The sequence below is a fragment of the Pseudorasbora parva genome, chromosome 6, assembly GCF_024679245.1.
Source record: "Pseudorasbora parva isolate DD20220531a chromosome 6, ASM2467924v1, whole genome shotgun sequence".
NCBI lineage: Eukaryota > Metazoa > Chordata > Actinopteri > Cypriniformes > Gobionidae > Pseudorasbora > Pseudorasbora parva.
In genome coordinates, this window is record NC_090177.1 from 27861558 (window position 1) to 27886914 (window position 25357).

Here is a 25357-nt window from a genome sequence, read left to right on the forward strand (position 1 = left end):
CAAAAAATTGACTGTCGAACAAATCTGACAGGAATTCAATCACGTCAAGGTTGTAATGTGATTGGTTTTCAAGGCACACATGATCAAGTTGGCCATTACACTTTCTCCAGTGGTAGAGTCACAAACCCTGCTATGGCTACGACCAAAAGGCAGCTTAATGAATTGTTGCCTCGCTGCCTTATTAGGCTAGCCTAGAAATCTAGACGCACCCTAGCGGCAGCAACTCTCAGTAGACTTCTGAGCTGGAAAAACGAAACTCTGGTCAGGCCAATCACATCGTGTATAGAGTCGGTGGGCAGGGCTTAACATAATGAAGGCAGAGTTGCGTGCTACTTGTAAACAGAGAAGCTGGCGAACAGCTGTCTTTCGAATCAGCTTTGGCCGCGACTCTGGAAGACTTGGAGTTAAGCTTTTCTTTGAGAAAAGAACGGCACTGAAGTCATTCTTAAGAAGGGAAGATGTCTTCAGAGTTTTGCAAACTGGCTACGGCGAAAATTTAATCTATCAACTAGCTCTGCTTCACATTTCTCTGGTTGGTTGTAGCGCTATCCAGTTGAGTGCAGAGGGAGTTTGAAAGACAACCGTTTATCCCGCCTCTCGGATTGAGCCCTGTCAATGGTGAGTTTCCAGACCAAACACCTTGATGTGGGTCTGGCTTGTCAGGCTATTATCAGGCAGGTTTCGGACAGGATCTTAAGGCCCTAATTTACAAGGTCCTGTTTCGTTCAAGGTTTAAAAAAGTTTTAAATACCCGAGCAACGGTATACTTTTCTGCATTTTCCCACATTAGTCATGAAGCAGTGAGTGGTATTCAGACTAGTAATAGATAGTGTTGCAAGCTATCCTCTTAATATCGCAACAAACAGGAAAATGTACAGCGATTGGAGATGTTTTCACTTATGTCTGATCTCAGCCTTGGAAAATGCTGTAATCGTCATGGAGGTTTGGAGTTGTTCAATAATCGGCGCAAAGTTTTCCATAAAGTTGCTAGCGAGCTATTTCAAACCATTGAAACAAACTCAGTTTTGGATAGTCACATCTGTGCGTAATATCGGGTATATCAGGCCTTTACATGTAAGTAGCACCTACCTAAAAAGCTTATATTTGGAGCTGAAAGCCTTAGGACAATGCGGCTGGGAACAGTGGAAAGGTTTCTCTCCTGCGTGACAGAAAGCGTGAAGCCGGAGCTTATCCTGTGAGCTGAAGAGGGCACCGCACACCAAACACTCGTTCCCACTGCCTCTCCCTTCCCTCTCCCTCTCTCTCTCGCTCTCTGTCTCTCTTTCCGTCCTCCCTGCAGCGGGACCTCCAAAAACTTTGGTGGCGCCTCGTCGTTCCTCGTCCTCCAGCGTCAGTGTGGCAATGTGGTGTGGGGCATCGGCGGCAGCTGCTGCCATGGCAGCCCTAGGGTGCCGTTGCCATTGAAACTCGGCCGTGGCTGCCTTGCCTTCCAGGCTCTGGTTCGATATTGTGCTGGTATTTACAGGGATGCAGGTCCTTAAAATTGTCTGCTATCTGTACAATATGCACCAAAAACATAAAAAAAAAAAAAAAAACATGACAAGGTGAAGCAGATATTTTCTTTGTTTAAAGAATGTAAATGTATGATTTTTCTTACATGCAGGGAGACAGTCCTTACCCTTTTTATGTGCTTTTTCAGTCTTTTTCGTTTACCTTCACACTCTCATCCAGTCCCACCTGCCATGACTGGGGACAAGTAGGTGACAATAGTGCTCATCATCATCTTCACCCTTTCATAAAATAACAAAGAAGATATACATCATCGATTAGTGTTTGTCTTCAAATATTTTACTTCAAATTATATGTATATATATATATATATATATATATATATATATATATATATATATATATATATATATATATATATATATATATATATATATATTACAAGGGATAATACTTTACAAGATATTATGTTAACATCTGTTAACTATAAACAATATTTGAACAGCATTGATGCTTATTTCTATGTAAACATTTTGAACATGTTTCATTTTTATTTAAAAGTTTTACCAATACATGCATTTTGAGCTAACAAAGCTTTTATTAATAAATGTTTCATGTCCATGGTTAATTCATAGACTAATGTTATACAACCTTATTTTTAGGTTATTCTTAACCTTATTCTTAAAACGACTTTGAACAATATTATTTCATTATTTATGGGTTCCTTACGTCAACATGAAGGTGAAATGTAACTGTACAGTAAACATTTTTACTTTTTCGCTATGTTAGCTAGAGGGCAGTAATGTACAGAACAATTAATAATCTGGGTAGTAAAATCGAGGTGCATAAAGTAAGTTTTGTCTGTCTTTGCATGTTCTGTCATGCATGTGTATACATGCACTTTACTGTAAGGCTCCTGTAATCGTAAAGCACACAATTCTACCTCTAGGGAATAGGGATGGAATATAAATGAGCCCTTAAATAACATGACCTGTACACCATAATTATTTATCCTTCAGTAAAATCCCATGGCACAAAAAACACATATTACATATATGCCTTGATAAAATAACTATTTAAAATTATACTTTATAACTCTACTCTATTTACTTTAACTCTACTTTATTGCATTTATTTACATTTATTAATTTTGCATATGCCTTTATCCAGAGCGATTTACAAATGAGGACTACAGCGATTCATTGTGAATAGGCAAATAAGGTGCTCAAAATACAAAGTTTCACACATTGCTTGGCATGAACTAGAATAGGGAGGGATTAAAGGAAAGTGAAAGCATATTTTTTTTAAGTGTTCACGGAAGAGGCGAGTTTTCAGCTGTATTGTCACGGATTCTGCAATACTTTCTGCAAGAGACTATTTGTACTTTTAAAAATACATCTCACAACATAGACCATTTAAAATGAACTAATGATTTCAAAATTAAAAGCAATGTTGACTCATGGACCAATGAGTCACCTACTAATGAAACTAACTATACTATTTACATTATTATAATCACATTTTATCTTGAAATTGTCATGTTAATTAAAAAAACAAAGTCCATGTACAAATTAGAGACAGATGTATTAGAGCAAATACTAAATGCCAGGATGATCTTGTGATCTATAGTTTAGACTTTTGGCTTCCAACTTTCGATTGATGTCAGAGTTCGGTTCACTTGGATGATGTGGACCTGCAGACTATATATAAAACATGATAGTGTTTCAATGACTTTCCAAAAGAGGGGGAAATATAAAGAGATTGATTACAGCATTCAGAAGAAAGAAAGATGTCAAATTTGCCAACACCGACTCCCTCAGCCTTTGTATTAGAAACACCTTCACAGAAGTGTTAATTCATTTTTTGTGTAATTTGTTGCCAAGGTAATGTAACACCAACATATAGAGTTACACTGTGAAAAAATATTTAGAAAAAAAGTTACCTGGTTGCCTTAAAATTTTGAGTTCATTAAAATTAAAATTTTGAGTTAATACAATGAACATTTTTTGAGATTCGACAACCTTTATTAAAATATTATTAAAAGATTTTGTAAGCATATTGGGTAAATGTGTGTGTTTTAAATGTGTGTTATGATTTATCAAATTTTTTATGTGGTTCAGATACAATAATATTTTGAGTTTCTATTTATTAAACTAATTTCCTTCATTGTATCAACTCAAATTTTTAATTTCAATAAACTCAAAATTTTAAGGCAACTAGGTTACTTACTTTTTTAAGTTAAACCAACAAAAACTAAGTGTATAAACGTGAATCAACTTTAAATGTGCAAAAAAACAAAAATAAGATTGTGATGTTCGTAACTTTGGAAACGTGTCATAACAGCCAGTGAAAAGGGTCCATAGTACTAAATCGTGGAAGCTATTGATGACATATGATTCAATAATCCTGTGTGTTTGTGTGTTCTCACTCACTTTCCTGACTAGCATGACTGACACACTGCAAGCAGAGAGAATTTAGGCCAATTGAACTTGGGTTCAGGCCAGGCAATCGAAGCAAGTATGAAAGCACCCTTATTCAGACACTTTTTATTCAAAACAAATTATAGTAATGAGTTGCAACATCTGAGCTAACAACCAAGATCATTCACCATCACTCTCATGTTACATAAGGGAAATCCCCAAACTCTGCTATAATACTCTCTGCAGTCTGCATTCATTCAAAGTCCCTTTCAAGGAAAGTCTGTTCACTCGGCAGCCATATTTGCAACGCCTCCGGGCAGCACGGGCATCTAAGACCAAGTCTTATCTATTTGAATGGGGGATCCTGAAATCTCAAGGTCTGCTTGCCGAGCTTACAATTAAATAACACATTTCAAATCAGCAACAAAATCTGACATAAACTGTCCCTTAAATGTTGTTGCTTCTGCTGAAAAGCGTTAAAAAGCTTATTTTTCAGGCTAGACCAGCCGACACGCATGTGCAGTCCTAAGCACAAGTCTCCGGTTTCTATGGGAACCGGAGGTTCTAACGGCAGCTGCAGTGACGCAATGACTTTACAGATCAGCGATTGGCTTTTTTACTTTAGAAGGGCGGGACTTATTTCCCCATATAGAGTGGTGCAGGTACGACATCACTTCGTAGGCCAAAATTCAGGAGCCAGATAGCATTTAGCACTTCCGGTGAAAGAGTTGTTGGACTCGGAAGCTTCGAGATGATGACATTAAAATAGCGGGGGGTGTTGTGTAGTCCATTTATAGCCTACCTTAGTACCTTTAGCTTTTTACTACTTCTTTTTTTTTTGCGATAATCAAAAAGACTATGGAAAAATCTCAAGGGAAAGTTTCTCAAGGGAACAAGTGATGCTAACTGCCAGTTGGCCTACAAAGTGACGCCATACTGGCACCACTCTATTGTGCATTGTAGTTTATACTATAAGTAAACTCTGATATACTGAAAATCAAGGCTTTGTTCATTAATATAAAAAAAAATTGTAAACTCAAAATGTTACATCAACACATTGAAATAGGATTACATTGTTGCAGACACATCTGAGATATGTATTGGCTGAGTTCTTTTGAAAGTTCGATAGTACTGATAAATTATGATAAAGTAAGGTGTACAAAGAGCCAGACTCATACACAGGAAACCCACCGCAGAACCACATCTTTTCTTGCTACTGGCATATCAAATCATTCATTCATGTACACCCTTTGCTTTAGTAGCGAGCAATACACTTACTACTAATTGGTTACTGATTGTTACATTACTTTTCTTTTGTATTGAGCATTTAATCCTTTCTCGATGGATGCATTACTTTGCTTTTGTATTATTAGTATTTGGCATGTAGGGAGTATTGTTTATTAAAATCTCTCAAACACTCATAAGCGTAAACCTCTCTTCAATTACCCTTTTGATTAAAGGTCAAAATCCACCTGCTGTCTCCTGCTGACCACACATTTACTAAAGCAGGGTCATATGAGTCTAAAATGTAAACATTTACAAACACACACACAGGTTGCTACCTAAGTCATTGAGCAGACTTCATAACCTAAAAAACAACAGACTTTTTTATACTGTTAATAGCTAATTCATATTCCAGTCAGTAAAATACTTTTATTCAAAAAATTTATTTTGACTTTCTATTCACACACACACACACACACACACACACACACACAAAAAAATAAATAAATACTGTTTTCAGCATTGATAATAAGAAATGTTTCTTGAGCAGCAAATCGTCATATTAGAATGATTTCTGAAGGGTCATGTGACACTGAAGACTGGAGAAAGGATGCTGAAAAATAAAACTTTTGCATCACAGTAATAAATTAAATGTTAAAATACTAAAATAGAAAGCTGTTTTGAATATTAACACGCACGCACGCACACTTTTTAAATTATAGTTTTAATATATTTTTGATTAAATAAATGCAGTCTTGGAGAACATAAAAAAATCTACCGACCCCAAACTTGGTATTGTGAATATGAATGCATCATTGTCCGTATTATGATTGATTCAATGTTTCCACACTTTGTTACGCTACAGCCATATTTATTTAAATTTATTTTTTTCTCAATTCTACAAACAATACTCTATACTGACAATGTGAAAGAAGTTTCTTTGCAAATTTATTAAAAATAAAAAGTGACAAATTAAAGTATTCACAGCCTTTGCACAATAATTTGTTGAAGCACCTCTGGCACCAATTACAGCCTTGAGTCTGTTTGAGTATGATGCTACAAGCTTAGCACACCTATTTTTGGGAAGTTTCTCTCATTCTTCTTTGCAGGATCAAGGTGGATGGGAAGCATCAATGCAGCCATTTTCAGATCTCTCCAGAGATTTTCAATTGTGTTCAAGTCTGCTTCAACTCTGGCTGGGCCACTCAAGGACATTCACAGAGTTGTAGCCACTTCTTTGTTATCTTGGTTATGTGCTTAGGGTCGTTGTCCTGTTGGAAGATCCCAACAGGATCTGGTCACCCCAGTCTAAATCCCAGAGCGATCTGGAGCAGGTTTTCATCAAGGAAATCTCTGTACATTGCTGCATTCAACTTTCCCTTGATTCTGACTAGTCTCCCAGTTAATGACACTTAAAAACATCCCACAGCATGATGCTGCCACCACCATGCTTCACTGTATGGATGGCATTGGCCAGGTGACGAGCGGGCCTGATTTCCTCCAGACATGACGCTTGACATTCAGGCCATTCAATCTTTGTAGCATCAGACCAGACAACTTAGTTTCTTATGGTCTGAGAGTTTTTCAGATGCCTTTTGGCAAATTCCAGGTGGGCTGTCATGTGCCGTCTGGCCACTCTACCATACAGGCCTGACTGGTGGAGTTCTGGAGAGATGGTTGTTCTTCTGGAAGGTTCTCCTCTCTCCACAGAGAAACGCTGGAGCTCTTTCAGAGTGACCATTGGGTTCTTGGTCACCTCTCTGGCTAAAGTGTTTCTCCCCTGATCACTCAGTTTTGCCAGTTTGGCTCAGGAAAAATCCAGGTGGTTCTAAACTTCCTCCCTTTATGGATGACGGAGGCCAGAACCTTCAAGGCAGCAGAAATTGTACCCATCTCCAGATCTATGCCTCTATACAATCCTGTCTCGGAGGTCTACAGACAATTCCGTTGACTTCCTGGCTTGGTTTGTGCTCTGCAATGCACTGTTAACTTTGGGACCTTATATAGACAGGTGTGTGCCTTTCAAAACCATGTCCAATCAACTGAATTTACAACATTTGGACTCCAGTCAAGTTGTAAAAACATATGAAGGATGATCAGTAGAAACCTGAGCTTAATTTTGAGTGTCATGGTAAAGGCCGTGAATGGTTGTGTAATTTTATTTTTTTTGTCTTTTATATGTAATACATATATTAAAACAAAGATTTCAAACAAACTTTGTTCACGTTGTCATTATGGGGTAGTGATTTTAGAATTGAGAAACAAATAAAAATGTAATTCATTTTGGAATAAGGCTGTAACATAACAAAATGAGGAAAAAGTGAAACACTGTGAATACGTTCCGGATGCATTGGATGTTATTCCAAAGACAAAAAATTAGATTCTGGAATATATCAAATCCCAGATTATAAAATCAAGTTTTTTTTTCCCTCATTCAATATCTTGTTTTATTCCGAAATATGCTACTACAGAAGTAAACGAGTTGCCAATGGCAATTCGTGTTGACTTTAAAAGAGAACGTTTATCCATATATATATATATATATATATATATATATATATATATATATATATATATATATATATATATATATATATATATATATATATATATGTGGATAAGAGGAAGTGACAGCTGTGTGGCGCTGCTGCAGTCATCACACAGCGGGGAGGGTGCAGGGGGGTGACACTACGCCATTCAGTTACTCCAGGGAGCCCTGCGCCATTGTGATGCCTCAGCTTCTCCGCAAACACTCCTCATTGCACACATACATCCATCATTCACACAGCGCATCTAACATGCTATAAACACAAACACATGACATCCAATCCATTCCCAACAAGAGTATTCAAATGTGACTAATATGAAATTCTATATGTAAAAAATATTGGTGTATCCAGGTCATTTGAACAGTCTTTGAGTACTTTGTAAAGGTTTGACAGATTGGTTAGTGGGGGTGGGCAGGTTTATATATGACCATCCTTCTGTAGGCCACACAAACGCACGATCGCTGAATGCTGCCACAGAGGGGGGAAACTGGCCATCCATATTGGCTGCGTGAGTGTGTCTGAGGTTTTGTTTGGAGATTAAAGGGTTTTCACATTCCTCTGGCCTGGGGGTCAGAGGTCACCGTGTACACCATGCTGCCTCCTGTGTGCAGGTTTAACCCCTTCTGTCCAAAGGCAGAGAGTGAGCGAACAGCTAGTTCAAGGTCACAGGCATAGTCAAATACAGGCAGTATGCCAGATTCTGATCAATTACATTAGCTGCTTTTACATGGACCCTAATAATCCAATCGTAGCCTGACTAGTAGCACAATCGGAACAAATAAAGTCACATGTAACCATGTCAATCGGAATGAATTGGCCAGATCTGAATAAAATTTAATTTGGATTGTAAGGGATGGTTTATTGCTTTTGTAATCCGACCGAGAGGGCATGTAAACACTTAATCGGAACTGAAAACTGGAAAGTACTGTGCATGTGCACTGATGTAGAAATAGCATAATGACGTATGACGTGCCGAAAGAGCCGATCTAAAGTGTCATAAATGAGTGTCCTGTCATTCTGAAATTGTCTTTTTACTCATCATCTGTGAAGTGGAGCAGGACAACGTCCCAAAGGCTTTGTTTCTGCTCCATAACATTGGAGCAAGTAACAAGTAACATTGGCTTTGCTGTTTCACAGAAGCCAGAGATACTGTTGTTTTTATGTTAGCTATATTAACAGGACAGTTTTGAGTGGCATTGTTTTGTCTGGAGCTGGTGTGCTGCTGGCGACTAACAATGAACTCTTGCTTATATATAGCTACTCTTGTGTACTGTATGCTATTTTTTGTTTCTCCTTGTCGTTTGTTTGTCATCTGTGCTTTATTTTCTGCAAAGCTTTATTTTGCTTCACTTCAGCTATAATAAAGAGACATCCACTCTTTCATTGTGTTTTTGTGCAATGAAGGGAGGGGTATGTTTGTTTTAGGTTGATTTCAAACATCTCAGAAACCGACTAGAGCATCTTTAACTAATATGATCATGTTTAAATTGATTTGATAGAATGTCAGATTTTTTCTCCTAAATAAGCAGTAGTGTATAACTTTTAATGCCACAGGCCCTATTTTAATGATCTGAGCGCATGGTCTTAAGCGCATGGTGCAGATGCACTTAGTCCAAATCCACTTTTGCTAGTTTAATGACTGAAAAAACGGCCAGGCGCATGGTTCAAAAGGATTCTCCCTATACTCCATTAATGAGTCATGGTTGTGTTTTTGGGTGTAACGCGCAATAAACCAATCAGAGTCTCATCTCCCATTCCCTTTAAAAGTCAGTTGCACTAGCACCATGGCGCATTTACTATTGAACTGAATGAATGCATTTTATTTTTAATATTTAAACATTATTGTGCGCTGCTGCGCATCCCTGTGTGTGTAATAAGCAGAGTGTGAGTTGTGCACCTGCCTATAGGCGCATAATACCAACGCACTGTTAAATTAACCAAAAATACTCCACTATTGACTTTAACGCAGGTTTTTGTTGGTAAATGGCACAGTCGATTTCAGTTGCCTCAACATAGCAACACGCCAACAATGCGCCTGAACAGACCTCTTTTTCAGACCAGTGTGCCCATGGACAAACAGATGTGCTCGCCCTTGCTATTTAAGCCTTTGCTATTTAAAAAATGTGGCGCTAGATGTGAAAACGATAACAGCCTCGGGCTGAAACTAGCAAAAAACACTTGCGTTGTCCCTGGCGTTGCATTGCCGGTGTATGACAGGGCCCCATGTCAGCATCTTCATTGCAAAAAAGAAGTCAAAAAAATTAAACGATAAAAAAAAAAAAAATCCTTAAGTGGTCAAATTTATTTAAAATACATTCCACCAAAGGAAGATCAGTTGTTTAAGATTCCATTACTTGAATACATGATTTGAAGTCTGTGAAAATTATAAAATTATTTTGTTGCGAGTTTCCAGTATATTCTAAAGCTAAAAGTAAAGCATGTGAAAATTGAGACTTGTTTTTGCATGTGGACTCCATAATTTTGTTGTCCAGTCACCATTCCTCACATTTTTAAAAATCTTCGAACCATCTGTAAATATGATTGAGTATGATTGAGTCTAAAAATTGCTGTCTATTTACATATTATATGTAGGATTAAGTAAATCCATTCTTCTGACAAGTCAAACCCACGTTGATATTTACAATAGGTTTCTTTCCCAATATACTATACAATTATAATTTATATGTATTATCTTAGAATGAGCCTTTTCTATCTACATGCATTGCAGGTCTCCTTACATTGAAGTCACCATTTTGTTTGCCATGTTTCTACAGTAGCCCTAAAAGGACAAAATGCTGGCTACTCTATGCTGTCTCAGATGACATCACCTTTGTCCTGTGTCAGCCACTGTAGCTTCTCTATGTGCTTCGAAAGGGAGGGGTGGGCAGTTGCAATTCGCAACCTCACCACTAGAAGGGTCTGCTAAACTTTACACAGTACACCTTTAAGACAAACCATGTGCAAATGCATAAGTCAATACCATTGCTGGGTATATTTTTCTTAAAATTGCAATGAAAAAATCTTGCAAAAACGTGGTTTGAAAATGCTGGTGTTTCTTATGTCACAAACTACTTTGTAACCAATCACGTCAACATGTGGGCGGGCTTTATCAGATCATTACTATGCTAGGAAGCAGAGGGGTCTCAAAAAAGCCAGGTTTATCCTGGTATATTTTTCTGTTGATATGAATAGATATTGTTAACTGTTTGATAATGCAGTCCAGCCCAAGGCTAATCATATTAATTACTGTCATGTATCCGACGTTGTAGACAACAATACATAAAACGCGTTACCATTCTGATACATCGACTTGTAGGCGAGCATGTATGAGTGAGTGGAGGCGGGCCACACTTGCATATTCATGATTCCGCGTATACTAAATGTAGCAAGGGTGTAGAGTTACTGTACATTCACGCTATTTTAAGGCATAAATAAACTTTTTCACAGGTTAAAAAATTTAAACATGTTATTTTGGTGATCACAAATGAGTTTTAAGGGATACAATTATTGACTACAGGGGGACTTTAAATAACTAATTTCCATGGAAAATGTTTAAATCATTTACAGAGAGAATGAACTGAATAGCCTTTTCTTGACTGTTTATGAAGCTACACACAAAGATGATTTCAGCTGAAATTAGGACTGCCTACTCCTGTCATGGAGTGACTTTTAAAAATGCAAATGTTAACAACAAAAAAAATCTACCCAATCAGAGAGTCCATCAAAAGGTCAGTGAGTGCACTTCTGGTGGACTTCCACCAGGTGGGAGGGACTTACAAACAAGAAAGATGATTTGATTTGATCTGCACACATGAGCAAACTCCACCTGTCCTGAACCCATCGAAGTGCAAAAACTATTTATTCACTTAAATACCATTACACAAGACAACTGTCATTTTTACCTTATGAGTGAGATCAAATATACTCACTTGATGTCTCACTTTACTACTCAATGTCTATAAATAACAGGTAAATAAGACATTAAACTCATAAAAACACTGATTCAAGTAAAACTGAGACGTTTATTTATTAAACAGCAGATGCACAGACAGGGCTGTGTGAACCCAGGCCGTCTCACGCCTCTGAGGGTTTTATTAACGCACAGGCACACGACTCTCAACGTGTTCCGGAAAAAAAGAAGTTCAGTTACCAAAAATAGCCCTTGAGTTCACCATACTGAGCTAAAGTGACAACAGCCGCGCTCGAGAGAGGGAGACGAGTGAGATTACGAGAGTGTGTGGTAGTTAAGCAAAGCAACAGATGGCACAGAGAGCGAGTGAGAGAAAAGAATTTCAGAGAGGAAGGAAAGAGGAAGGAGAGAAAGAAAAAAAGAAAGAGAGGGACAGAGGGAGGGAGGGAGGGAGGAGCTCTCGGTCAGTGATAGTTTCACAGACTCCAGAGGGGAGGATGGCTAGTCATGCTTTACTGACCACATTGACAAGGGATGACAGGCAGAGGAAGGGGGAGCAACTGCAACAGGAGATGCCAGATATGAGACCTGCAGGGGACAGAAAGTGTGTGTGCGTGTGTGTTATCTTCACGTTCAGGGGCTTAAACACAAACAAAGACAACTTTTAACCTGAGGCCTGGTAGAAAAAACCTACAATGTGCACTTTGTCCTAGTCATTTCGGAATTGTAGTTACAAATCAACACCACCCTATTTTCAAGTGCACTTTTTTAACACGCGTAGCTGTTTGACTTTCTGGTGGTCACACACCTTTTACCCCACCCGCACGGGTCCTGTGGCTCTCGCTGTGACGGACAGGTTTCACTTCCTCAAACAGTGTCCGTTTGGACTGTACAGAGACCTTAGTGGGGTCGTGAAGAGCGGAAAGCTGCCTCCCTTCCCACCCTACTGACACAGAGGTAAAGCCATGCCAAACCCTCAACAGTTACACTGCACTGGCCCTGGCTACCAGCACGGGATGTGGCCACAATCTGCACCGTCTCCGCCCCCCTCCACATTAAACACATCCACCAGCCTGGGCACAAACACAGGGAAACGCAGCTAAACTTAGCCCCGCTGCGGTTGACCGTTACAGCAGGCCAGCTCACCTCATCTGCCTTGTGAAGTTGTGTTTGTCTCATTATAACAGATTTGATTGGTGCACTTCATTTTTGACATATCTTAAAGGGAAGTTGTAAAGTGTACCGTGAAATTCTGTTGAAGAAGCTCACAGTGACAAGTGAATGACCAGCAACAAGGACAAAACAACATAACATATACAATAAATTCACTATAAAAGTGCCTCAGGTGAGGAAATGTAAGTCCTTAAAATCACTGATAATCACTTGATAGGCATTTACAATAGGAATATTCATTATAGGTTAACTATCCCTTTAAAGTTGTCTTTAATGCGAGAGAAAGCTATCCATTACAATTATTATATTATATTACATTTATAAACTATCATTCATATTTGGGGTCTGTTTTTGAAAGAAATCTCTTATTAAGGTTATAATTATCTGATCAAAAACAGTAAAAACAGTATTATTGTGAAATATTATTACAATTTATAACAATAATTGTTTTCTACTTTAATATATTTTAAAATATAATTTATTCCTGTGATACAAAACTTAATTTTCGGCATCACTACATTACATTATAAATATCTGGGTATTTTTGAATGTTTGAATGTTTATGAATGTGAGCATTATTACATTTCATTATTGTGTTTATTGAGACGGTCATAATTAGGTATTTTGTATATAAAATACTATAGGATCACATAAATAATTAGTAATTGAACAGACAATGACAGCTGCTATGATGTAATATAAGGGAATTAATTGGAAGTGGGAGTAAATAAGTTCTACCTGTTCAAATTCTAATTAATGCAATTATTTAATCAACCAATTACATGGTAGTTGCTTCAATGCATTTAGGGGTGTGGTCCTGGTCAAGACAATCTCCCGAACTCTAAACTGAATGCCAGGATGGGAAAGAAAGGTGATTTAAGCCATTTTGAGTATGGCATGGTTGTTGGTGCCAGACGGGCCGGTTGGAGTATTTCACAATCTGCTCAGTTACTGGGATTTTCACATACAACCATTTCTAGGGTTTACAAAGAATGGTGTGAAAAAGGGAAAAACATCCAGTATGCGGCAGTCCTGTGGGCAAAAAGGCCTTGTTGATGCTAGAGGTCAGAGGAGAATGGGCCGACTGATTCAAGCTGATAGAAGAGCAACTTTGACTGAAATAACCACTCGTTACAACTGAGGTATGCAGCAAATCATTTGTGAAGCCACAACACACACAACCTTGAGGCGGATGGGCTACAACAGCAGAAGACCCCACCGGGTACCACTCATCTCCACTACAAATAGGAAAAAAGAGGATACAATTTGCATGAGCTCACCAAAATTGGACAGTTGACGACTGTAAAAATGTTGCCTGATGGTAGAGCCAGAATTTGGCATAAACAGAATGAGAACATGGATCCATCATACCTTGTTACCACTGTGCAGGCTGGTGGTGGTGGTGTAATGGTGTGGGGGATGTTTTCTTGGCACACTTTAGGCCCCTTAGTGCCAATTGGGCATCATTTAAATGCCACGGGCTACCTGAGCATTGCTTCTGACCATGTCCATCCCTTTATGACTACCTTGTACCCATCCTCTGATGGCTACTTCCAGCAGGATAATGCACCATGTCACAAAGCTTGAATCATTTCATATTGGTTTCTTGAACATGACAAAAGTTCACTGTACTAAAATGGCTCCTACAGTCACCAGATCTCAACCCAATAGAGCATCTTTGAGATGTGGTGGAACGGGAGCTTCATGCCCTGGATGTGCATCCCACAAATCTCCATCAACTGCAAGATGCTGTCCTATCAATATGGGTCAACATTTCTAAAGAATGCTTTCAGAACCTTGTTCAATCAATGCCACGCAGAATTAAGGCAGTTCTGAAGGTGAAAGGGGGTCAAACACAGTAGTAGTATAGTGTTCCCAATAATCCTTTAGGTGAGTGTGTACATATATATATGTGTGTGTGTGTGTGTGTGTGTGTGTGTGTGTGTGTGTGTAGTGTGTATATGTTGTGCAAAATTATTATGTGTAATGTGTGTGTATGGATATATATGTATATATGGGAGATATGCTATTATATTTTCCTATGTATATTGCATTGTATGTATATGTAGATATATATTTTTTCATTGTTTATTTTTAATTTAATTCAATTTTTTTGTTGCTCGAAATAAACTTCAATCAATCAAACTTTAAACAATTACTCCAGTCTTCAGTGTCACATGATCCTTCAGAAATCATTCTAATACGATGATTTTCTTCTCAAGAAACATTCTTGATTATTAATGTTGAAAATGTGCTGCTTAATACATTTTTCTAACATTATAAATGTCTTTACTGTGACTTTTGATCCCATGCATGCATCCATGCTCAATAAAATTATGACTTTCTCGAAAAAATCTGGCTGCACCCAAACTTTTGACTGGTAGTTTGCAAAAAAAAAGCTCAAAAATAACAATCGTTTAAAAACAAAAAACAAAAAAACTATTTATGTGCACATGACTAACTAGCAGACACCAAAGATGCCACAACAGCTCTATCTATGATGCCAACAAAAACACATGGCAAATATATCTCGCTTTCGCTCACTTTTTCTCCCTTTCTGTGTCGTTCCTGTGGTTAAAGTGGGCACATATGTGGGTTTAGGAATAATAAACAGATTAAAGCTCTGTTGAGGTAGGCATGCCAATAAACAATTCATCACACCATCCAAGAACGATCCACTGAAGAAACAGATATAACACCTTTTATAAAGTATGCACTGTATAAATACTGCCACAAATGCAAATAAGCTGCAATTTTTAAAGGGACAGTTCACCCAAAAATGAAAAATCTGTCATCAATTACTCACCGTTGAATGTTGCTTTGTTCCAAGCCTGACTTCATTTTTATGTGGAACACAAAAGAAGCAACACGATCACGTGTGAATGCGTATCAATAATACGATTGTGCAATGTCGTGGAATGTATACGGCAAATTTAGTTTTGGCATGCATATGGTACGCAGTTTTTTGCGAGCATATGATATGCACTTGAGGCCGTGTATATGACACGCTCTTGGGTAGGATGGGGTGAGGGGTGAGGAGGTGGGGGGTTCATGCATATAATACTGCATAAAGTGAGTACCATATACAAGCAAAAAACTGTGTACCACATGCACGGCAAAACTCATTTTGGCTTATACATTCCCTGACATTGCACATTCGTACTATTGACTTAAAAAATATATAATCTGGAAGTCAGTAGGGCCCAATAACTGTTTGGTTACCGACATTATTCAAAATATCTCCCTTTGTGTTCAGCAGAAAAAAGACATTCATACAGGTTTGGAACAACTTGAGGGTGAATAAATTATGACAGAAGTTTCATTTTTGGGTGAACTATCCCTTTAATAAAGCCTTTAGTGCCTTATTGCTTTGATACAAATTGGTTACACTAGTGGGTCATTATCCAAAATGGATTAAACAAGGATGATAGCTTGCCTCACCATGAATGCTGAGCAGTGTTATACAGGTATGAGCAAGGCATAAAATCATATACCATGTGTACTTTAGCATGACTGAAACTCCATTTTGCAATTACAAAACAAACAACACATTCAAAAACGTCCATGTCAATCTGCAGAGTCAGCAAGAAACGTTTCCGTTCCATTGGTTTTATAACCCTTGACCCCCTCAGTGCACAAACGCCACAGAGTAAACTGCACTATATCTGCATCTCCTTTCTTTCATTCATCCTTTCTTCACAATGAGAAAAAAGCTCTCAGTATACTTGTTGCATGAAGACATCTGGCCAACACACGGACCCCACTTAACGACACTTGAGAAAAGGAGGGAAACGAAAATTAACAAGCTTCACAAACAAAGGCCAATTAAAGCGGGTTCCCTCCCTGATCTAATTTGCGGCTGAACAGTGACAGAGCAAACGCGCTGATGTTTCGTTTAAGGGGTGTTTTGCTTTAAGTCTGATTGTGGCTATCAGAAGCTACAAGCGCTGTATAACAGGAAAAGGCATGTGTGTAGTTAAATACATCAGTGCCAGATGCCTTTCTGATTTCCTCAGGGATTCCCCTTGCAAATGCTGAAGACACAACTTCCAAGATAGGATGGGATACTGAGGGTTTTTGGGTTCTAAATGTAAAAGAGCAGATTGTAGAAGTGATCTGAGGACTGAGGTCCCTAAACATTACATTACCTCAGGGTTTCACAAACTGGGGTTTGTGAAGGAACTGAAGGAAGTAGCTTTGTATGAGTTAATAATACATTAAATCATACAAAATGATGTGTTTAGCTGAGTGTCATGTGACCATTTATCGAAATCTGAGAGCCATGAAAATACAAATTTGTTATTATATTACTGACTTAATTATAAAAAATATATTGTGTTAAAGAGTAGTTTGGGAATATATTTGTAAATATAAAATCACATAAATTTGTGCATTTTAATGTGTTTGAAATTCAAAAACTATCCAAAGATATAGTAATACATGGTTAAATGACTGACTGGGTGATAATTCAAATAATAATTCAAATGTATTCATCTGGAGTTAGATATCAGTATGACCCACTTGAATTGTGTAAATTGGCATTGAAACAGTTAACTCAGGTAACTTATGAATTTTGACAATGCATGTTTGTGAGAATATTGTAGGGCTTAGTGCAATCATCAAATACTGTAGCTGCTGTAATTATATACAGGTCCTTCTCAAAAAAATAGCATATGTGATAAAAGCTCATTATTTTCCATAATGTAATGATAAAAATTAAACTTTCATATATTTTAGATTAATTGCACACCAACTGAAATATTTTAGGTATTTTATTGTTTTAATACTGATGATTTTGGCATACAGCTCATCCCAAAATTCCTAACTCAAAAAATTAGCATATCATGAAATGATATGCTGATATTCGGATGATTAGGTTAATAGCTCGTTTCGAGAACCTCTAAACGAGCTATTAACCTAATCATCTGAATCAACTAATTAACTCTAAACACCTGCAAAAGATTCCTGAGGCTTTTAAAAACTCCCAGCCTGGTTCATTACTCAAAACCGCAATCATCGGTAAGACTGCCGACCTGACTGCTGTCCAGAAGGCCATCATTGACACCGTCAAGCGAGAGGGTAAGCCACAGAAATAAATTTCTGAACGAATAGGCTGTTCCCAGAGTGCTGTATCAAGGCACCTCAGTGGGAAGTCTGTGGGAAGGAAAAAGTGTGGCAAAAAACGCTACACAATGAGAAGAGGTGACCGGACCCTGAGGAAGATTGTGGAGAAGGACCGATTCCAGACCTTGGGGGACCTGCGGAAGCAGTGGACTGAGTCTAAAGTAGAAACATCCAGAGCCACCGTGCACAGGTGTGTGCAGGAAATGGGCTACAGGTGCCACATCCCCCAGGTCAAGCCACTTTTGGGCTACAGAGAAGCAGCACTGGACTGTTGCTCAGTGGTCCAAAGTACTTTTTTCGGATGAAAGCAAATTTTGCATGTCATTCAGAAATCAAGGTGCCAGTCTGGAGGAAGACTGGGGAGAAGGAAATGCCAAAATGCCTGAAGTCCAGTGTCAAGTACCCACAGTCAGTGATGGTCTGGGGTGCCATGTCAGCTGCTGGTGTTGGTCCACTGTGTTTTATCAAGGGCAGGGTCAATGCAGCTAGCTATCAGGAGATTTTGGGGCACTTCATGCTTCCATCTGCTGAAAAGCTTTATGGAGATGAAGATTTGGTTTTTCAGCACGACCTGGCACCTGCTCACAGTGCCAAAACCACTGGTAAATGGTTTACTGACCATGGTATTACTGTGCTCAATTGGCCTGCCAACTCTCCTGACCTGAACCCCATAGAGAATCTGTGAGATATTGTGAAGAGAAAGTTGAGAGACGCAAGACCCAACACTCTGGATGAGCTTAAGGCCTCTATCGAAGCATCCTGGGCCTCCATAACACCTCAGCAGTGCCACAGGCTGATCGCCTCCATGCCACGCCGCATTGAATTGGGTTTTCATGAGCTGTATGCCAAAATCATCAGTATTAAAACAATAAAATACCTGAAATATTTCAGTTGGTGTGCAATGAATCTAAAATATATGAAAGTTTCATTTTTATCATTACATTATGGAAAATAATGAACTTTTATCACATATGCAAATTTTTTGAGAAGGACCTGTACATATACTGCATGATGATGCATAACATGATGCATGCTTCAGGAGCATTCTTCCATTTTCAGTTTCGATTCACAGTAAATGCTACTCTGCAAGTGCTGTGTGTTTGAGTCGCTTGTTGATTGCATTTAGGAAGACAAAATACACTAACAATTTTCTAAAATTCATAATGAATAAAAATCTGTTGCTGTCAATAAAGAGAAGTCTTATGGTCTCCCTGCAGTTTTCTGCCAATATAAATGCTCAGTGGTTGCTCAATCATTTGAAAGCAAAGAAATGATGATTAGCCTCCAGTGATGTCATAGCTGCACCACTCTAACATCTATGGTTTAACATCTAACCATAGATGTTAGAGTGGTGCAGGTATGACATCACTGGAGGCTAATCGGCAGTTAGCATCACACTGGTTCCCTCTCAGAAAAAAAAAACGAATGGGCTATAAAACGATAATTTGGCTTAATCTCCTTGACCGCCTCTGTAGTCCCATTTAGGCTCTTGTTAGCAACCACCTTCCTCAAGACACATACGCTTTTAAAAATCACGCACGAGTGAGGTAATACAAGTTCTGCTAATTTATAAGCCGACAAACTGCAACGGTAATGGTATACTGAACAAAATATGAAACTTTCAAAAACGCTCATTAATGTGGTTATTTTATTAAGTGACAGGAAGTGGGTTTAATCAGTGACATTATTAACTCTTTCCCCGCCCTTGAATTTATGAGACAACGCTTCCCGCCATTGACAGAAATTTCAGAATTTCTTTGTTTTCACTGTTATGTTTTTTTGATATATAGCATATTCAGATATTATTGACCTACAATGGAAACAGTTTTCACAATCACGACAAAAATAAAATCAAAACACCGCCTTGCTGCTAGTGAGTTTAAGGCAGTGCGATCCTCCTACTTTTATTATAACACATATTTTAATATAATATATGATTATTATTAAATACTTTATTTTTTAATTTTACAGTAAAATAGTATGCATTAGTAATAGTTTTCATTTATATTATGTAATCAATAAAAAATATAACCAGTCTGATTATTCATTTTTAAAATGTAATATTCAAAAAACTGTATTATCAATCCAGATAATAATCAGTTACCACCCAGCACTGGAGGAGATAGATAAGAGGTTAAGATATTTCATATTTTGTCTAGCTCTTTTAGAGTATATGGGGTTTACATTGTGGGTTAATGTTGATGACTGTGAATAGTGTGTGTGTGTGCGTGCGTGTGTTTGTGCGTGCGTGTGTGTGTGTGTGTGTGTGTGTGTGTGTGTGTGTGTGTGTGTGTGTTAGTTGAGGTGAGTCAGGGGAAACCCCTTCTGGCAGGGAGTCCTGGTGGTGACACAGAGCTCCAGAACAGCAGGCATCCTGCCAGACGGCAAAGTGCCAACTCTCTTTCTCTCTCCCTCACTCTCCCCATTCCCTACCGCATCCCTCAAACATTTCTCTCTATTAGAACGTTTTAATGTCTCTGTTTTATTTCTCAACCACTCTTTTATTCTTTCACTCTATTATTCGTGCTAAAAAAATTACTCAAAACACTTACAGATGCAGCTGAGATCTGATATCTTTTAAACTACTATTAAAACGACATTTTTGTCCTTGGGACATTTTTTCCTTTGCATATTTATGTCTCCATTACTTAGTAAAACTGCACCAACAACAAAAATGTGCAACAACAAAAAAGACCCACCGTGATTTTTTTTGGCTTAATGTGATTTTTTTTTTAAAAATATATATTTTATACTACTGTTCATAATGTTTATGTACTACATTTTTTAACTTTATGTAATTTATGTACTAAACTATTTTAATTTACCTATAATTTTATCTTATTATATATCATTTATTGCTTTACATTTATCAAATTTGTCAGTAAAAACAAAATAATTTGATTGCAAATAACAGCTGTTCTTTTGAACTTTCCTATTAATCAAGGAATCCTGGGGAAACAAGTGGATCACGGTTAGCAGATAGCAGCACAATAAAAAATATAAATGTTTCTTTATTTGCAATATATTTAGTTATGATTACAGTTCTTCCTTGAAGTGCTGCCAGTACCACAGCATCTAAGCGCCATGAATTTGTGCACACTTATAAATACACATATGTGCTTGTTCACTTATTTCTTTATGACTGGCTTTTGAGATCGCTGCAATAAAAAAAAAATTACAACATTTAAATAGAAAATGGAAATTTTTTAAATGTAATAATATTTCACATTTTTAATGTTTGTACTGTATTTTAATTTATAATTTAAATGCAGCCTTAGTAATCATAAGAAACTTAAAATAAATATTAAATCATCTTACCAACCACAAACTTTGGAACAGTGCGTATTCCAAGACATACACACACAATATCAGTTAATATTTGTCTTTATATTGCAAGATAGCAACACTTGAAATTTTAAGTCTAACAAAAGTTGACTAGAAGAACCATCGCGCTAGAAGTAATTAAAATAAACGGATATCAAACCTGTTGCATTGCTGAAACCTTTAATCATAAACTTGTGCAAACTTGTTATCACCTCTAAAATGTACTTTTTACTTTTACAAGTTAAAGCTGACAATAAAACAATCACTCACTCGCAGAAACATCTGAACTTCTGCTTAGAAGTCTTTAATCAAATGCAGTTTCAAACACGTGCAGATTTGATTTTAATGACAACATACGCACTCAAATCTTTTCTCCTTTCGTTCTCTTTTTCTCTTTCAGACGCGGTCAGCAGCAAACAAACTCTAAACTCAGCTTCGTCAGCGCCGCTTAAAACAACAGGCATTGTCGCGATGGCCCTTTTGTTTACAGATATCTGCAACACTTCACAATAGAGCTCGCTCTCTCTCAGCCTTTCCGTCAATCAACTCTAAAGTTATCTCATTTTTTGTTTGCTGCAGCAGGAGAGATCCCACCTCTCCCTCTTTTCCCGTCTGTATGTAGAAGGATGTGCAAGGAGAGACGAGGAGGAGGGGAGAGCGAAACTTGTAAAAAATAACATTCCTGCATAAACAGGCTCCGAAAAGGGTCGCCAAGCAGGAACGCATTCCTCACATTTCTTTTGAAACGTGATCAGATTCTGCATCTCGCCGTCAGAGAAATGACAGCCGCTGCAGGGTGGCAGACGCGTGTTTGCGAAATTGACAAAGATATCTCATTCATAACTCAAACAGCATCTCTTTTAGGAGAACGCTTTCACACCGGAGCTTTAAGTGCGGACCTGAGTCTGGCTCAATGTCAGAGTCGAGTCAACTCGAATCCGATCACATACTCTGGTCTGGATACTGGAATGCTAAAAATACAGATGAAGTGATGCGAACAGTGAAAAGTTCTGGTGCTGTTGGACTGTATGTCCGCAATATAGGCTACATTCAAACTGCAGGTAAATATGGCCAAAATATGATTTTTTTTTTGCTTACATGTGACTCAGATCTGCCTTTCTCATGGCAGTGTGAACAGCACAAACCACATGGAATGTGATCTTTTCGATTCAGATTTGTACCAATTCCATATGTGGTACTAAATCCAATACAGGTCAGATGTTCAACACGAGCCTTAGAATCAAAGACAGGACCTCAATGCTGGCCAATAGGCTAAGCAATATTTCTATATTAGTTTTAAATTACCTATAATAACCATAATTTCAAATATATCATAGCTACACTGCAAGCCCGAATAAGTTGGCAAAACTCAAAAGAAGTTTAAGTAAACAGAACTTGCAGATTTTTATTTTGTAATCATACATTTTAATTGCTCTGAACCTGAAATATTTGAGTAAGCTAATTCATACATTTAACATTAAAATATCATGTAAACTCAATTTTTTTGTTGTGGAAACTTGACTAAATTTATAGCGAATTCAATAAATGCCACCTTGCTAATTGGTTACACAAAGGTTTGGTATCATTAGCATATGAATGAGGACACAATATAATATATTTAACCCATATCTGTTCTCAAACTAGCTCATGCTCCACTCGTTACCATGATTGTAACCCTACAAAAAAAAACTTACATAACAGAAACTTTTCTAAACTAGCATAACAAAACATTAAACACTATTAAATCTTCCACTTAATGTTAACCTTGCACAAACAAACAAACATAATGACACACTTTTGAGTGTCATGACAAAGCATGCTGGGAAATACAGATCCCAGCCCAGTTCCGCTTAAATATAAGTTAGTCAGTCTAAATGAAAAGAAACTAGCTTATTAAACTCAAAACAATGAAAGAATTCAGCAGGGCTAGTCCGAATACCATTTTTTGAGCTCCGAAGCTTCGGAGGGAAGGGGCTGAACATATTCTTCTCTCTAATAAAAGCAGGAATCTGGAGAAGGGCTTATGCTCCGAGAACGGACACTGCACTAGTGATACAAAACACACAGGTATGTTATTATTTCCCAGTTTTGATATATTATAGTACAATTAAAAACTGAACGTGTGTCTGCATGAGCCAAACGAGAGTCAAATCTCATTCATAACGAGAGAGAGAGATCTGAGATCGTGGAAGATTTGGTTTCAAAGTGAAATGTAAAAGTGCCTATTTAATTGAGTTTGTCATTGTACTGTTTTGTTATGTTTTTCATTAAGAATAATAGGCTAATGAACCCACAACACAAGCAACCCGCCCCCGAATTGGCAAAACAAAAGTATACTGCGCAGGGATGCATTCGTTCACAGCCGCTCAGTGCACAAGCACTGAAATGTGACTCTGAGGGAAAACAGTTAAAAAGGCATTTTGATTATATTATTCTATTTTCAACTACGTTAAATTACTATAAGTATTGTATCTCGCCAGATTTTATAGTGTAAACATATGCAAGCGTGAAAGCGTGAATGAGAACCGTTTCTAGGGGGATGCCAAATTTGAACATCAAATACCAACACATCGAACGAATATTCAAATATTCTGGTCCAGCCCTACAATTCAGATGACTTAAAATGTGTCAGTTTTGAGAACTCAAAAGAAAAAGAAAGTTCTAAATACTCATAAAAGTATATTTGTTTGAGCTAATTTCTTTAATTTAAGTTGGCTCTACTCTCAAACCAATTCATTATTTAGAGCATTAGGGTTTACAGTGTATTATTAAAATATGTCTTATTTTACATCATTAGTTCACTCGATATCACACAACTTTAAAGGGGTGGTTGATTGGGATTTAACTTTTTAAACTTTAGTTAGTGTGTAATTCTGCTATTTGAGCATAAACAATAACTGCAAAGTTACAATATTCAAAGTTCAAAGCAAAGGGAGATATTTTATTTTTAAATAAATTGCTTTTCAAGGACTACAGCAAACAGCTAGGTGTTACACAAGCTTTCTCCCAGGTTTGTGACATCAAACTTTTACATAAACCCTGCCCCCGGGAACACTTGAGATTATCATGACATAATTATGCTAATCAATGGCTTGAAGACAGTTCACTCCACATCAGCTACATACTTTTATCAACTATCCATTCAGGCATATGTTGTTTCATTCTACATGTTGTCACTTCTTCTTGAGTCTCGCATCATTGTCCGACTCTGATTGAACATAAAAGGCTGAACAGTTTACCTCATTGTCTGCGTGAGGTAATCAGAGGTGTTACCTGGATTTCTTGAAGCTCTGCCCCATGAGCAGCAGCTCATTTGCATTTAAAGGGACACACAAAAACTCACCCTCAAAAATTATCTGTGGGGTATTTTGAGCTAAAACTTCACATACACACTGGGGACATCAGATGCTTAGAAGGACAACTTAGTAGAAATAGAAAGACATGCCCAGTGTCTCATTAGATTCGATACAGCACGGCAAAATATATTATATTCGAAAATAAATGCAAACAAATGCAGGGTGACTATTAACTATAGCGAAACCCCATTTCATTCAGTGAAACCATATTTCACTGCTTGTCTCCAAAAACATTTTGGAGATTTCTTTAAAAAACATCAAAAGTAGACACCAGCTGCATTCTGTGCATGTAAAGCTTCGGGATGAACTCGAGTCCCGACCGGTCTGTCTGTAGCCCAAGCATCAGTGCAGACATTCTCAGACTTATCACAGAAGAACAAGCATGAATTGTGATGTAGTGAGGTGGGGCCCTTCCATAAAGAATCTCTCGCAGCTTCTCTGATGACAGATAGAGATCAGCTATGCATTACAGCTCCCCTCCTCACTTACACACACACACACACACACACACACACACACACACACACACACACACACACACACACACACACACACACACACACACACACACACACACACACACACACACACACATAAAGACATTTGTATTGATGTAAGCAACAAAGCTCTGGTGCACGAGTTCGCCGTACTGATGTGCAATGAAAATCCCGCATGAGGATAAAGAGAAAGAAAAAAGGGCTGTACAGAGAAAGAGAGTGATGTGTGTGTGTCGGGGGGAGGACTCCCCGTAGGCCGTGAGGTGAAAGACACCGAGGCAGAGCAGTTATTCATTAAGACGCTGCTCTC

At 37.9% G+C, this 25357-nt stretch overlaps 1 protein-coding gene across 1 annotated transcript in view; it reads right to left on the reverse strand.

The window, feature by feature from the left end:
• plagl2 (pleiomorphic adenoma gene-like 2) overlaps positions 1 to 25357 on the reverse strand; it is a 59453-nt gene that overhangs the window by 6043 nt on the left and 28053 nt on the right. Inside the window, exons 2-3 of the mRNA XM_067446562.1 lie at positions 1640 to 1751; positions 1090 to 1515 (exon numbers count right to left, since the gene is read on the reverse strand). Of these exons, the coding sequence (XP_067302663.1) occupies positions 1090 to 1397 (308 nt within the window). The 5' untranslated portion in view covers positions 1398 to 1515; positions 1640 to 1751. The remainder of the gene's footprint in view (positions 1 to 1089; positions 1516 to 1639; positions 1752 to 25357) is intronic.